At 34.8% G+C, this 17,800-nt stretch overlaps 1 protein-coding gene across 1 annotated transcript; it reads right to left on the bottom strand.

Annotated features, from left to right (window-relative positions):
• Positions 1-1,142: 1,142 nt before the first annotated feature.
• On the bottom strand, positions 1,143-16,198 carry LOC122605249. Its single transcript, XM_043778160.1, has 11 exons — positions 15,543-16,198; positions 14,226-15,468; positions 13,852-14,127; positions 12,880-13,755; positions 9,346-10,373; positions 8,180-9,254; positions 7,800-8,084; positions 6,724-7,704; positions 5,866-6,561; positions 1,548-1,658; positions 1,143-1,449 (listed from the first exon to the last, which is right to left on the bottom strand). The coding sequence occupies exons 1-9, from the start codon at positions 16,061-16,063 to the stop codon at positions 5,932-5,934; spliced, it is 6,915 nt and encodes a 2,304-aa protein (XP_043634095.1). The 5' UTR covers positions 16,064-16,198; the 3' UTR covers positions 1,143-1,449; positions 1,548-1,658; positions 5,866-5,931.
• Between the last annotated feature and the right edge of the window lie 1,602 nt (positions 16,199-17,800).

Raw genomic sequence — 17,800 nt, 5'->3', positions numbered from 1 at the left:
GCTGTTTCATTGGTCCACCTGTACCCCGTACTTTTTCCCAGATTTTGCAATATCGGATTCTGTTAAGGTTATTTTTTTTTTCGGTTTTTCTTGGTTTCCTACATAGTTTTTTTTGCTTTTGTGTTTTCTTTCTATTGGTCCACCTATACCCCGCGTTTTTTCGGATTTTGCCATATCCGATCTCGTTAAGGTTATTTTTCTTTCGGTTTTTGTTGGTTTATTACATAGTTTTTTGCTTTTGTGTTTTCTTTCTATTGGTTCATCGTATACCCCACATCACTATTTAGATTTTGCCATTTTGGATCCGTTTGGGGTTTTTTCTTGGTGTTCATCATAGTTTTTTGGCTTTTGTGTTCCCAAATAATATATTGGAAAGTTTTACTCGACATTTTATTTTTCCTTTGTTATTTTCATTTTATTTAAGGTTATTTATCTTTTGGTTTATCTTGGTTTTTTTATACCTTTTTTTTTTGCTTATATGATCTCTATTATTGGTTCATCATATATCCCACATCACTATTTAGATTCTGACATTACGGATCCCATTTGGAGTTTTTTCTTTCGTTTTTTTTGGCATGATTATCAATAGTAACCATGCTTATTAAAACTTGACACGCAGCATCGGTTATAAAGTGACACATCGCACGTTTCTTATAGTTTGGATTCTGCCACATTGCATCCTGTTCGGATTTTGTGACGTCTTTTTCCTTTTTAGTTTTGTTTTCCTTTTCGGATTTTTTATTACGGGTTACTTCTGTTGTTTTTTTCACAACTTTTATTTGTCATTCAACCTTATTGTGATACACCCCGTACCACTACTTGCATTTTGCTATATCACATCCACTTGATATCTGAATTAATATATTGATATTTTTATCATATTACATCCCGTTCAGGTTTCTACTATGGGTTACGTTTTGGTTTCTTGCATACTTTTAAACAAACATATTAATGACAAAATTATTTTTAATTAAACTGTTGAAAATTCACGGCATATATACTAAAATAACGAACCGTTTCAACAAAGTTGCGGGGTCCAAAATTTTCTAGTTTAAATTAAAATGGATGGAATAATAACGAGGCATCTCCTAGGACCCCACAGTCTCCGGTTGAATCTATCCCATCATCATCATAAAATGATATGTTTCCATGCCAGTCACATGCATTCAAGATTACCACTCACAAAAATGCTATACAGAATATGAACACATGACTGAACTAGCACTCTTTAACATGACTTCGTTCATTGAAAAGATCTTGCAGCACTCATACATAGCACAACTGCTGTAATGAGTTTCTAAAGCAGGTCCAACTGTGAAAATGCGTCCAACTATATACACTTTTAATCTTTTCTCCCATGTGGAATACAAAAACACAAGTTGCGAGATACTGCTAAAAATCCTTACTTGGAGTCTGTTCCAAATGATCCTTTTTCAACAACTTGATGCACTGCATTTTTCAACATATTTACTCATTTACAAGCTCTCAACAATTTAATTTTCACACTTGATACGATATTGAAATAAACTTACTTTAGAGGAACTTACTTGAATTCAATCATAGTTGAATAGCCTTGAAATCGAATCTGAAATAAAGGCATGTGAGAATTTCTTCTATTAGTGGTACTGAAGCTCCAGTGACCAATCAACATCCTTACCCTATATTATGTGAACTATTATGCACAACATCCAAAAACCAACCCCGTAATGTAATCATCAGCAGTTATCTAAACATAAAGTCTACAAAGATAACTTGAGTTAATGCATGAATCTGACTTCACAAAGCCGCTAAAAATAACATAAGTTTAAATAAGAGAAACTTAATTCAGCAATTAACAAAAGGATCAATTCAAATATGTAGAATACAATTATTGAATTGGTCCAACAGTGACCAAGAACGCTAGCAAAGAGAAAACCCCATTAATTTCTTCAGACTGCCACTCCCCATATACCAAACACTCTTATGGTGGTACTAATAAGTCCTCCATCTTCCATATCACGAAGTCCTAAACATACTACCACTTATTCTATTTTCGACTTTTCGTGTCTATCATTAATTTGATAATTAATAATTCAGTATGGGGTATCAATGAGACATAATCCAGTTGTCCAGTGTTATACAGAAAATAATGAGAAAATTGAGTAATAGAGAACTAAAAACAGTCATGAATTCCATTAAAAATAACTTTCAAGAAAAATATGGTCGATATTTTCTGTTGCGTATCATATCATTGAAACTCAGAATCCCCACAAATCACTTCTCTATCATAAAAAATGATTCTGTTATATAATCATCCTGTATTAGTTATTAACAATAAGCAAGCAAACAGATAAACATCACATCACATGTTAAATTTGGACACAAAAAAACCCTTAACAATACTAGGAGTACTATCATGGGATATGTTAACTAATTTCAAGCTTATATTGTTACGGTTGGAATTACAGAAGAGAATAATTTCAGTGGAGAGGAAGGAATTATCAATATTCAAGCTTACCTTCAAATGAAATGGGTACAAAGTTATATAGCAGTTACTAACCGACTCAACCATCTATCTATCTAATTTGTCACTTTCAGTCCCTCTAATATCATTTATTACAACTATAGCTACTATATATTTTGTTATGTAACAATACTTCCCCCTTAAGGATTGTTTGTCCTCAAACAATGGTGTGCATATAAGCAAGTAGCAGCAGAGCTCAAATCTGGAAATCCCCACATCCTCCCATGATGCTTCGGCCACAGACAAACTTGCAACTCAATGAATAGCCAAAACCAATCTTTCAAACGCTTTTGAACTCGAATTCCTCTCTTGTTTGATAAACTGGGTACAAGCAGGTCAAAGGCTGCAGAATGCTTGATTAAAAGATATGCCTCATCACACTTGTCACAAAACACTAGCTTGCTCTTGATCACTTGAGACTTGACAACTTCTATCTCACAATATTCAGATGCAATGGCATTGGTTTCCATAAGTTGTAAATTTCTAACAAAATCCAAGTTAAGCTGATCAAACTTCCCTTGAGTGCATTTTCCTACAAGCTGCCTCGATATTTGACAGTGACTATTCTTGAGCTCCCAAGTGTTCTTTTGAATCAGATTCGCAGATATACATGTATCCCATTCCATTTTTCCATCAATGTGAAACTGAATAGTTTTTATTACCCCTCCTGGATTATGCATATCATGATCATCCATTGAACACTTGTCTTCCCATTTGTGGTACCATCTCAACAGGTCATCACAATCCGTTGTCAATCTCCAATTCTCTTCTACAACTTCAGTTTCAACTTGCCCATTTTTAAGCTCTTTGATCTTTGTTTTTGTATTCTGGGGCTCGTTGTGAGACCCACACGGTTCTCTCTTGACTTGTTCCCCATTCTGACTTTTCCAAAGAAGCAAAACCACAAGGCTATCACTAATATGGAACGACTCAGTTGTATAACCAGCTTGAGTACCACTTCCAAATCTTCTACCAATCAATTTCCCATTCTTGAAGAATTTACTATGCTTCTTAATCTTAGGGAAAAACATACTAAACACTGTTGGATTATTCACTAACAGATCCGACTGAACAAACACAGTCTGCGGTTCCATTGACTCATAATCTCTAGACCTCAAAAACATACTCCCAACCTTGCTTATCTTCCAAAACACTTTATCAATCACAACCACATCACCCCAACAAAGAATGTAAACATCAATACTTCTGCTACTCGTGCCAATTTCTATTCGGTAAACAATCCATATCCAATTTTTAGAACCTTCATTCCATAACAGCCCTTGTAGCCCCTCATGAACAGATTGTGACACATTTGACAAAAATTCAGAAACATCAAATCCATTATATATCCAATCCAAAACATGTCTATGCTCTTCATGAACCACACCCTGCACTCTATCTTCTCCTGTTTTTCCTTGTGCACACTCAAAGTTTTCTCTTAAACTATAACCTTGATGATCAACATCTCCAAGAAAACTACCTTTCCTCCTTAGACTTGCTCCCGCAGTAGTCAGCTCATCATCATTATGCTTATCTAATCCAATACTTTGAACAATCAAAGCCACACCATCACTGACTTCCTCTACATCTTCTGAACAATGTAGCCACCCCAGTTTCCAACAAAAAGATCCTATTTCCATAACTATATTAGCAACACCATCACTGACTTCCTCTACATCTTCTGAACAATGTAGCCACCCCGGTTTCCAACCAAAAGATTCTATCTCCATAACTATACTAGTAATACCTAATACTCTTTCCTTATGGGATTTTTGTCCCCAAAAATCATCAAAACACACAATATTACTAAAAAATTGGAATTTCATAACCTCAACACAATTAACCTTGACCAATACATCTTGACTAGAAACACCAATTGCATTCTTAAATTGCCAAAAATCCTGATCACCACTATCATTCAGCTCAACAATCAGATCATCAATACTCCCACAAGCAGATTTACCATTGAATTGAGCCTTAAATTCATCATGTATTCCATCACTAACGATTTCAGAACTTTCATCAAACACCTTACGTGCGTTAATTTCACATGTTGAACTTACTTCATCTTTATCTACAAAACCTACCGAATTGTTGCTCAAAATAGTCCTACATAGAGAGATATCACTACATCCAACCTCAAATCCAACCAAATTTTGGTTAGGCATTTCATCAAACACCTGGTGTGCACTATTTTCTACTTCAAAATTTATTATAATTTCAGTTCCAAAACTCACTGAATTGCTATCATATAAGAAGAATAATCAGTTTGAGAATGTATACCTTCTGTTTCTGATTTCTACTCACACTCGGCTAACTCAACTTCAAATTCATCAGAAGATTCCTGTCTCATCAATGATTGTTTTTGCAGTCTTGACACGTCTTCTTCTATTCGTGCAAGTGCTAGTTGTAAATTGCTAATTGCCTCCTGGATTTGTAATAGTTCATCTTCTAATTCTGGTTCTTCTCCAAAATGCAATAACGTTGCTCTTGAATAGTCATCCCATGACATATCCAACAATGACTTCCCACTCGTTTTTGCATAGAGCTGATGCCAATGTAATGCTCTGCCTTCAAATTTGATAGCAGCATACATCACTTTTCGATTATCAGGTGTTTCATCAATTAGAAAGAATTCCTCACACCTATGTTTCCAACCTTTAGCATCATCACCATTAAAATTCGGAGCTGCCATTGATTTGTACCGAAATTAGGTTATTTTATTGTGAATTAATGATGAAATTGTGATTAATTTTGGATTTTTCCTGAGTTTTTATTTTCTGATTTTTTTTTATTATTTTTTTTGAAAGGATAGGTCACCGGAGAAGAAAGATTCGCCGGAGATATGATCGGAAATCATAAAACTCACGAATAAGAAACACATCAAAATCCAGTCGCTTTTGATTTTAAAGAGAAGAGAATCAATAAGCTGCATAAATGTGAATCAGCATCTTAATCGGAGATGTAACCGGAATCGGAAGCTCGTCGGAGAATCGACGGCTCTGATACCATTGTTACGGTTGGAATTACAGAAGAGAATAATTTCAGTGGAGAGGAAGAAATTATCAATATTCAAGCTTACCTTCAAATGAAATGGGTACAAAGTTATATAGCAGTTACTAACCGACTCAACCATCTATCTATCTAATTTGTCACTTTCAGTCCCTCTAATATCATTTATTACAATTATAGCTACTATATATTTTGTTATGTAACACATATCCATCCACGTCATCTATAAATGCTAGATTTCAATAATATTCAAAGTATTTTCTCCATTGTAAAACTAAAACCACATAGGACGGTATGGTACAATGATTAGATGACCAAGATTGTTGCAAATATGAGTTTAGTAGGCATACCTGCAAACGGGTCTTGACATTATGCAGCATACTGGTGAATTACTACTTTAAAGGTATCAGGCACTCCTAAAACTCGTCTTCATAAATGTAATTTTGGCCCACGCGAAAAACACAGTCCAACTTCGAGTAATCAGAGATGGAAGTGTTAGTTTGTTGGATTGACTCCAAGTCTTCTTTATACACTATATGTATCCCACATCTTACAGGCAGTTGGCCTGTTTTTAATTTTATACTGATTGTAAGACTTCCCTCCATACCAGACCAATCATCAGCAACATGCTCAAAGGAACCAAATGGTACATAACCTATCCACAGAGTGTCAATATCAGCTGATGAAGATGTATCATTAATATAATCCGCCTCTGAAAAATGTGGCTTCATTCGGTTCTGTGGTTTTGAAAGTGAAATCTTCTTCCTATTGGCAGATAATATTTGTGATTGGGACACAGGATTTGAGATGTCTGACACTGGAACAAATTTTCCATAATTTACAATTCTGAACTTAATCACAGGATAATCACGTCCGATTTTCCACATTCTATTAAACACACAACTTACTGCAAACCCCGTGACACGGGAATGCCATCTCGGAGGCAATTCTATAGGTATATCACTGCCACGTTGTTGTTTAAACCAGTTTGGAATCTTGTTACCAGGTATAGCAATGCTTAATCGGTGACCTACAGCAGCACATTTCTGTAAACAAAAAAAAAAAAAACTTAAATAAACTACCTGAAGAATATAATTACTGATGTACAACTCAAGTTTCAACTTTCAAGTAATATGGAGATTTGGTAAGTTTTGCAGTGAAGTCAGACAGATAAATAGACTGATGGATGACTTGTAGTGATTGGCCACCTTAAGAAAAGATAGCAGCAACATCTTAGAGGGATTTAACTCATCTTCTTGATCCGGAAGTTTCCAGCAACCAACAAGCCATATTTTATGTAACCACTCATACTTCTCTGGAATATCTTCAATCATTTCTAGTGAGCTGCAACCACTTGCCCTCAATACTTGTAATCCTGGTGGAAGTGAATGCAAATTTTGAAGTTTGTAACAGTCATTCAGCTCCAAGTGTTTGAGATGAGATAGATGGTAGACGCTTGCAGGCAACTCGGTTAATTCGAAGTTGCCACTTAGATTTAGTTCTTCCAACAAAGAAAATGCATGAAGATCTTCAGGGAAGCCTTTGTTTTTGGTATGTCTCCAGCTCAGATCTAACTTTCTCAAAGAACACATATTTTTCAATGAATAAAAATTGATAGACTGCGGTAGCCTTTGTAAGGACCTGTAAGAATCTGTAAATCCAAGCCGAAGTTCTTCTAATTTTTCTATGCTTCCAAACTCCTCTGGCAATGTTAGCAGTTCTATGCAGTCATCAAGATGAAGGCTCGTGAGAGACTTTAACTCACATATAGAGTTTGGAATGTTCTTAAGACTCCTACATCTTGCAAGATTCAAGCAGCTTAGACTACATAGATATCCAATTGATGAAGGTAGTTCCTTGATTCGAGAACAACCATCAAGAATAATATTTGATAGCCTTACTGTATGGATCGTCACTTCTGGGAATCGTTCAAGGCTGGAGCACCTAGACATAATTAGTGTCTCTAAGGAATCCATCTGAATTAAGGATGGGAAAGAATTTAGCTTCCGGCAATCACTCATGTCCACGTAAATAAGCCTTTTATGATATCCAAGAGACTCGTGAACCTCCACCAAATTTCTACAATATGTCAAAACCAGCCTTTTGATGAATGGTGCCTTTGAGACATCTGGAAACCTTGTTAGGTAGTCCAGCCGTTGAAGGTGAAGGTATTTCAGGTTGCGCATAATCTGAAAACAAAAATCTGTATGTAAACAACTACATACATAGGAAAGCTAATCACTTAACTATGTTGCTTAAAATCTGATTCTATAAATAAAGATACCTTGGTCCCTGTCCATAAATGTTTAATATTGCCACCATGCATTTCAATCCCAACAAGTTCACACTTGTCTGCTAATGGCAGAGAAGAAAATGGATATAGATTCCAAGAAATCCATCGTAACCCACGTGGGAGAATGGTAGGTTCACATGAAGTGAATTTCCGGGAGACATCAAGTAGCTGGAGACTCTTCAGTCTATCAAAAACATCCGCACTAAAATGCAGCAGCTTCTGGTGAATGTTGTATTGCTTGTTTGGCAGCACTATGGCTTTAACACCTTCCAGTTCCTGCAACAATGGAATGAGGTTAGTTCAACGAGTACTCAATCAAAAAACATTATTTCATATAAGGAGCGGCTTTTATAAAAAAAGTGACTACTTACCCTGTTCTTAATGAAATGGTAGACCTTTTCTACTTTCCATAGCCTGCTGTTCGGAGAACACTCATCCACAATATTCCAACCCATTTCTTGTATGAGGTCATGCATTTCTAGTTTATTGTCCAAGACGATTACAAGAGACTTTTCAATCAAAATTGTAATCCCAACAACCGGGAGAGAACCAAAGCAATCATGTATTCTAGTAACACGTTCTATATCTTCGCCCCTAAAAAAGCATGCAATATTTAGGAACATTTCTTTCTCTTGATTGTCTAGCCCATCAAAACTTAGCTTGAGCGTCTCAAAAACCTCTCTAATTTGAGTTTTAACTACTCCATCCAAAGTACCTTCCCACACACTTGCTTCTTTTCCACATAAAAAAGAACCTAAAACTTTCAAGGCCAAAGGAAGACCGCGACAATAGCGTATTGCACGATCTGATAGCTCCTCATACCCTTTTGAAGGGATACTTTCATGAAAAGCATGCCTACAGAAGACCTTAAGAGCTTGTTCTGTATGCAACAGAGCAGGTCTGTACGTGTTGTTAGCATTAGCATATGATAGCAAATGCTGATCCCTTGTGGTTATAATGATTCTACTTCCTAGACCAAACCACTCACGTGTTGCAGCTAGGAACTCTAATTGCTTGACATCATTCACGTCATCCAGAACAAGAAGAACCCTTATACTACAACATCTTCTTTGTATATCTCTCCGTCCATCCTCTGGATAATGAATCCCGTAAGACCCACCAAAAATATCTTCTAAAATCATTTGTTGTAAGGCGCATATAGCTTTTTTATTAGCGCTATTCTCTCTAACATTCATAACAAAGCTACTACCATCAAACTTAAAAGCAATTCTGTTAAACAAGGCTCGGGCAATAGCAGTCTTACCGATCCCTCCCATTCCCCATATCCCCACAATGCGGACCTCTTCTGTTTCTTCCATATTCAGTAATGAAATTAATGCATCAATACGAGGCTCTATACCAATTAGATTGTTTTCCATAATACCACCACGAGATTGAATATCAGCTATCTGTTGAATAATCTTGCTTATAAATTCAAATTCATCCCTGTGTGTGTATATATATATAAACAAATTCATTGTTATAAGCTACATGATTGAACGCGTACTATTAATTCATTAATTTTGAAGAGATTTACCCATAGTCAGGCAAGATATGATAGCCAGATAAACTGGCAGCTGCACTGAAAGCATCCCTCAACTCGTTCATTTTATCCATCTTTCCCTTGATCATGTCTTCATGCGTCTTGAAGGCCATCGTGAAATCTCCATTCTGTTTGCGAACATCGGACGGATTGACATGGTAGAACACAGGTAACACAATCTGACCCATCTGATTTCGGCATTCCATGATCATGGAAAGTTCTTCCAAACACCTTGTAGAGTTGGCATAGTTTTGAGAGAAAACAACAACAGCAAACCTTGATTCTTTGATGGCTTTCACAAGTTCTTCTGAGAATGGTTGCCCTGCACCGAGCATATTGTCTTTGAAAGTATGTATTCCTTTCAGAGTTAGAGCCTCATAAAGATGATCTACAAAGTTGTTGTGAATGTCTTCAACTCTGAAACTTAGAAACACGTCATATGCCCTTTCGATATGTCTTGGTAGCAAACATAACTTTGATGATTCTTCCCAACACTTGAATGAATTGGTGAACTCATTTGTAAGCTTCCAGCTCCAATAAAAAGAAGAAATAGAGTGAGTCGTTTGTAGGATGGATGCCACATCTTCTTTGTAGACAACTTTTACCCCACACCTTACAACTTTTTCAAAATAGCTTGATATTTCAAAGACAACACTACCTTGGGTCATATGAAACCAATCTTCACCTTCAAAATCATTATCATTGCCTCCTTGGAACTGCTTGAACAAACTATATGGTATATAAGCAGTCCACACATACCAATCAGTTTCTTCGGTTTCATTTATATTATGAGCCTCAGACTTTGAAAACAACATTTCATTGTTTTCGAATGTCAAAGTTATACCAGGAGATCGTAACCATTTTGTTGAAACACAACAAATAGCAAACCCAATGATTTCAGTTTGCCATTTGGGAGGTAACTTTAATGCTATCTTGCACCCATCCTTTTGTTCTTTGAACCAACTTGGAATGTTGCTTCCAGGAATATTGATAATCAAACAACCATCAACTGCAGCCCACTTCTGTATCCAACAATCTTAAAAGCTTGGTAAGCATAAAGGAATTGGGACAAAAACTATCATAGTATAAATACTGTTGTCGTTGAGTATTTTTTTTTCATAAATAATTGTGTTAGAAAAAGTAATTACATATACTCTTAGAGCATGGTTTAATTCACCAATGTGACATCGACATATCATCTACTAGTATTAGAGTTAACATTCATCATATTATACTAATATACTAACTCTTCATTGTATTTGATTTATTCAATTTTTAATAATAATAATAATAATAATAATAATAATAATTATTATTATTATTATTATTATTATAACAATAATAATAATTTACACTTTAACATAAAAGGAAAAGGAATATGTGGCTATTGGGTATCCAAACTTATATATGTGGAACCCACTTAAACTACATTGTTTTATATAAAATAACCCCAATCCAATCCCACTTTCTCTCTCTGCTCCCTCAATCATTCATTTCCCTGTTTAAACTCAACATCTTATGTTGTTGTTTCAATAAGATAATATTGAAGAAAGTTTCACTCTAGCAAATCCGATATCAATGTTTGTGGTAGTAATATACTTTTTGCGAGTAAAAAAAAAAAAAACTTTTGCTGTAACCTTTTCCAATTGACTAATACAACCAAATTGGCTAAAACTTTATTTTCAAATAATTTTTGTTAGATTAATTAAAAAAATTGACTAAGTAATTGCTAGCAAATACAGTTTTACCAATTAAAATACATTAGCTCATTAGTTTAATCTTCATGTTTAGACAAGACTAAAATCTAGTAAATCTTTCCTAAACAACTTAAAGGAAAGTAGATATTAAAGACAATTTGACTAAATGTTTAAAAAAAATATAAATTAATCTTAATGTTATAAGGATATATTAATCAATTCACATGTTAAAAAATTTAACAAATACTGCAAAATCTTTATAAGTTAATAATATATATATATATAAATATATCACTAGGACACTAGCTAGGAGGGTACCCGCACAATCAAGCGGGGCGATGGTGATGGCGGTCGGAGGTGAGTGAATGCTGTTGGTGGTAATGGTGACGGTGATGGTAGATTGATGATGTAATATGTGAAAGGGTATTGTATATTGTAAAATGTTATTTGAAAATGTTTTGTATAAATTTTAGGAGATGGAGAATAGATGGTGCAAAATGTAAGAGGGGTATTTTGGACCTTTCAAAACTTAATTATAAACATTCCAACAATATCCCCCACCCCCCACCCCCAAAAAAATGCTTTATATAGTATCATAGATAGATAGATATAGATAATAGACTAGAAGGGTAGCCGCACGATGCGATCGTAATGGTGGCGGCGGAGAGGCCCAGTAGTGTAGTAATTGATGTAAAGGGGATAGAATGGGTATTTTAGTAGTTAAGAGGATAAATAATGTAAACATATAGAGGCAAGATAGGTATATCAAATAGAGCGATTAAATATAGTGAGCAAAATGCTTTATAATTATAGATAGATAGATCATAGATACAACAAGTTTACTATCTATTACTGTAGTATAAAGGATGGAAATCATGAATTAAAATAATAAGCATTATTAGGGCTATTTGTTTCTAAAATTTGAATTAAAATAATAAGCATTATTAGGGCTATTTGTTTCTAAAATTATCTAACTTGTCAGGTATCCTTATTTTGAATAATCAACTTTAAAAACTCTAAAGAGGGTATTAAACTTTCAAACTCATCTAATGTGAATAGAGGGAACAATAAATGAATGGGATCTACATCTCTACAATTAATTTCATCACTAACCCGATATATATAAATAATAATATTTACCGGGCTTGAAGCCTTATACCAAAAAATACAATATATATTTACGTATATATATATAGGGTATGTTTGGCGCTTTTAAGCAAAACTGTTAGCTAGAGCTTTTTTTTTTAAAAGTATTTAGTATGGTAGCTGTAACCGAAACTTCAAGAGGTATATGTGTAACTTCAAAAGATTAAAAGCTTAATTGAAAAGCTAAAGCTCCTCACACGCTACTTTAGGTAGTGTTTCATTTTGGAGTTATTTCTTTCAAATAAAAGCTAAAGCTAGTTGCATCCAAACAAAGTTTTTAACACTCTAGAAGTTTTTAGTTTAAAATAAAAAGTTAAATCTCCTAAATACCTTGTGTCAAACCTAGCCATAACATAATGACGATAATTACTTTTAGTAAGTTACAAAAACTAGAGAATTTGTGAGAATAAAGGGTACAAATTTTATGTAAAAGTCCCACCATTTAACTTTAAAGCAAAAAACGAAATATATATAAAGCCCCCCACATAATCATTTAGAGATTGGACCTTTTCTAAATCCAATTGTCAAAAAGATAATGATTCAAGATGCTTTTAGAAACTATAAGCCCATTAATTTAATTCTACCATGAATTTTGATGATATTTTTATAATATGCTTTTAGTATAAAGTTTAATTGACACAAGTAATTCCATAACTTTAAGAAAAGAGGGACAAAGATAGTTGACCTCGATAAGGAAAGAACGGTCCAACATCTTATCCAAGTATCTTCTATTCTTTTCACCTTCTAGCAGTTTTGGGCAACCTGAGATCCGTATATTATTCAAACACTTGTACTCTTTTGACAGGTCTGCTTTAATCTTTTCCAATATTTCACAATCTTCTACTATCAATACTTGTATTCTTAGTGGAAGGCCATGCAAAGTTTCAAGTCTGTTACAATTCCATATTCCGAGGTGTTTAAGACTAATAAGATGGGAGATGCTTTTAGGTAATTGGATTAATTTATTATTGAAACTTATTTGTAATTCTTCCAAGAAGGGAAGCCCATGCAGATTTTCAGGGAAATCAATGTCCCGCAATTCACCATGAAGATATAACTTTCCCACGTAACAAAAATCTGTCAAAGCATTGATATGAATTGAGTCTATGTGAAGCACTTCCAGACCCACCATGCTTTGAAATATATCTGGAATCTCGTTAAGACTACTACAGAATCTAAGATCCAAGTAGCTTAGGTTAGAGAGATATTCCATGGACGATACTTTTTCTAATTCAGAACAACCATCAATATCTATTCTAGATAGATTGACCATACATGGTGAGAATTCTAGGATTCCTTTGAGAGAATCACAAGAAGACAGAATGAGGGTCTCTAAGGATTCCATCTTGAGCATGGATGGGAGACGCTTGAGTTTATGGCAAAAACTCATGTCCAAGTGAAGAAGCTTTTTCAGACTCCCAACAGACTCATCAACCTCCACCATATTACTACAACCAGACAAATTCAAATTCTCGATGTTTGGTGCCCCTGATACATCTGGAAACCTTTTTAGGGATGCACACCCATAAAGGTTAATGAATTTCAAGTTCGGTAGCATGATCTGTGGGGGGGAAAAAGAGAGCAGGAATTAATGCTTGGATTTTTATAGATAAACTTGTGATACTAAATAAGGGATGGGTTTTCATGTACTGTGTACCTTTTTCCCCATCCATAAATATTTAATTTTGCCACGCTCCATTTGAAGCCCAACAAGCTTACTCATGTGTGCTATAGGCACAGAAGAGAATGGGTAATCTCTCCAACGAAACCATCTTAACTCATCAGGGAGAAAACTAGGTTCACGATAAGTGAAGTTTTGGTAGCAATCGAGTACCCGAAGATTCTTCATGCTTTTAAAAACATCAGCGTCAGCACTCAAACTCTGTTTACTTTCTTCCCGTGCCAGCACAATGCTTTCAATTACTTCTTGTTCCTGCAGAAGATGAACGAAACTTAGATCAACGTGTATTAATTTTTTATAACAACAATTCTATAAATAGATTAGCATGTAAATGAGGAGAGGTTTATTACCCAGTTCTCAGTCTTCCAGGTGAGATAGCGATGGAGATGCTGTAGCCAACTATTTGGGTTCTTCCTCTTCTCCCCGATTAAATTGTGGATCTTTTTGAGTTCCCATAGCCTGCTATGCGGAGCACGTGCTTGAACTACTTCCCGACCCATTTCTTGTACGACATCATGCATATCTAGTCTATTGTTTGATAAAATGGTTATAAAAGATTTTTCAACAAGAACGCTAATCCCTATAACCGGGTCTAAACCAATACTATCAAGTATTCTAGTAACATCATCTACATTTTCCCCCTTATAGAAACATGCAATATCTAGTAATATTTGTTTCTCGAAATGATTTAGATAATCAAAACTTAACTTAAGTGTGTCCAAAATATCAACACTTTGTTTTTTCGCTAGTGTATCCAAAGCACTTTCCCACAGACCTGCTTCTCTTTCACATAAAAAAGAACCTAAAACTTTCAAGGCTAGAGGGAGACGATGTGTATAGTTTATTGCACGATTAGTGAGATCCATATACCCATATGGAGGGCTCCTTCTCCTAAAAGCATGTTTACAGAAGAGCTCAAGAGCTTGATCAGTACCTAAAAGAGCAGGTCTGTAGTTGTTGTCGGCATCAGCATATGATAACAAATGCTGATCCCTGGTGGTTATGATGATTCTACTTCCTGGACCAAACCACTCACGTGTTGCAGCTAGGAACTCTAATTGCGCGGCATCATTCACGTCATCGAGAACAAGAAGAACCATTTTTCTGCGACATCTTCTTTGTATCACTTCCCCTCCATCCTTTGGATCATAAAACACAAACCCGCTAGACGAACCAAGAATGTCTTCTAAAATCCTTTGTTGTAAGGCACATATATCCTTTTTACTAGAGCTATTCTCTCTAACGTTTGTAACAAAGCTACTACCCTCAAACTTATGAGCGATTCTCTCAAACAAGGCTCGGGCTAAAGTGGTCTTGCCAATCCCTCCCATTCCACATATCCCCACAAAGTGAACCTCTTCGGTTGCTTCCATTTTTAATAATGAAATCAAGGCTTCAATACGAGGTTGTATACCAATTAGATGGTTATCCCTACTACCACCACGAGGTTGTATACCAATTAGATGGTTATCCCTACTACCACCACGAGGTTGTATACCAATTAGATGGTTATCCCTACTACCACCACGAGGTAGTATGTGGGATACTAAATCTTCAACGATCTTGCTTATAAATGATGACTCACGCATGTATCTACATATATATAATCAGAGCATTAATAATTGATTGGTATTACCAACATGATTGAATAACTTCTATTGAATTACCCATGTAATGGTAAGAAATGATAGTCAGATAGATTGGCAGCTGCAGTCAAGGCTTTCTTCCACTTGTTCACTTTATCCATCACTCCTCCCTTCAACTTGTCTTTGCGCCTCTCGAATACCGTTGTGAAAGCTGCATTCTGTTGGCGAACATCAGAGGGATAGACATGGTAGAACACAGGTAGCACCTTCTGATCATGGCAATCCATGATGTAGGAAAGCTCTTCCAAACACCAAGAAGACTTGGCATAATTTTCGGAAAAAACAACTACAGCCCACCTTGATTCTTTTATGGCTTTCATTTGCATTTCTGGGATATACGGGGCCATGTGAGAGTAAGCTATTCCGCCGCACATTTTGTCATCTTTAAAGGTGCGTATTCCATTCTGAACCAGAGCGGAGTAAAGCTGGGCAACAAAGTAGTTGCAGGTGTCCTCACCCATGAAACTTAGAAAAACGTCATATGTCCATCCTCCTTTTCCTCTTATTGGTACAACACTTGACGAAGACGAAGACGAAGCCATTGAATTGAATCAGTCTGGTCTGAAAAACTAAGCTCAAACAGACGGCTAGATCGATGTTGTTTGTATTTGTAAACAAAGAGATAGATGATTTGTTGAGTTTTTGCTATGATCAAGAATTAGCCACCTACTCTATCTCTTAACCTGTTCGCTTTAATTAATCTTATTTCTCAACTTTTATACTGCATAATAAACAACAAATTCTCCACCTCTTTATCATTATGAACATGGTATAGATTGAAAACTCACTATAACCGAAGATCGGATAATTTAAACAAGTTTTGAAAAAGAAATTAAAAACACACACACACACAAATTTTTGACCAAAAAATAGTACAAACTTACTTGCAATATTGATTTACTTAAACATCGATCTGAGAAAGGGTTTTCGTGTGTTTTGTAGATCTAAGAATATAAAGAGTGATTTTATGAAGTGATTGTCCTGATTTGAAGAAGAGAAAGAGAAGAGCGCGCTTCTTCTTGTTCTTCTTTATCTGTTCGCCTGTAAGATCGTTGACCTCAAATTCAAGAGAGTGATAGAGTTGCTTTCTTTCAGATCGGAGATAGCGTGAGGTTTTTCTTTTCTTTTATTTTGTTTTGATTTTTGAGTTTTTTTTATACAAGAAAAAAAAAAAAAAAATTGAGATCGTGATTGATCAGATTTTATAACCATCACCCAATCTCGTACTATATGTATATATGTATACTATTATGAAATAATAGTCTCTCTCATCAAATGTTGAAATGTAACCATGTAAATGTATAAAAATATCATTCTTTTATTTTAATTAAAATACATTTCTATTTAAACTATTTTCACAATTTCACTTTAATTGAATATCCACTTATATTGTTAATACGTGTATTTTTCGTTATTGTTGGTTGATATTGAAACTACGGTATCATCGTGGTATCTCGCTTAATTAATTGTTCACTAATACTGTTTTTGGTAATCACGACATCAAACGCATTGTCAATGGTATCCGCTGCAATGCGCGGGTACCATGCTAGTATATATATATATATAAACAACCTATCCCCTAAAAATTTAACACTCTATCTTTAAAATCTCTAATTTACCCTTTTAATTTATACTACCATCAAACACTTTATCCCTGTAATTTCAAAAATACCCTTAAAGAAAAACCTTATGTGTGTCCCTTCCCTTCCTTGAAGTTGCTCACATAGTATACCAAAATAACACACATGTGTTACTAAATTTAATAATCAATCAATATAAAAAATGCTTACTCTAAAATAACAACGGCGGTTTGCACTTTCAGCCCGAAATAAGAAACACTTGAGTTGAATCATACATTCATATAATAACACGGTACCGTTACTTAACCAACATTTTTTTCCTATACCTCATCGCATCGCGCGGGTACAAGGCTAGTAATAATAAAACAACCCCCTAAATTTATTTTTAAAAAAGCAATAACCCTTGGATAAAAAGCAAAGTTGAATTTTAGCCATTGGATTACTTGCTTGTATCATCTACCTTTTTTTAATTTATTCTTTAAATTAAATATTGAAAAAACACAGCTAATTTCTATTGATGGTATTAAATTGAGAACTTTCAACAATTATAAATTAATTTAGATGATATTTTTGTTTTAATTCCATCCAGATTAAGTATTTTTTTACTTTATAAATTTTGGAATTTAAAGGTTTTGTAGATATAGAAAAATAAGTTCCATTAATTTTTTGTAATTAAACTTATCATATAATTCATGATTA

This window comes from Erigeron canadensis, chromosome 6 (genome assembly GCF_010389155.1).
Source record: "Erigeron canadensis isolate Cc75 chromosome 6, C_canadensis_v1, whole genome shotgun sequence".
Lineage (NCBI taxonomy): Eukaryota > Viridiplantae > Streptophyta > Magnoliopsida > Asterales > Asteraceae > Erigeron > Erigeron canadensis.
Note: the sequence above shows the minus strand (reverse complement) of the source record. Positions and strands in the feature narration are given on the sequence as shown.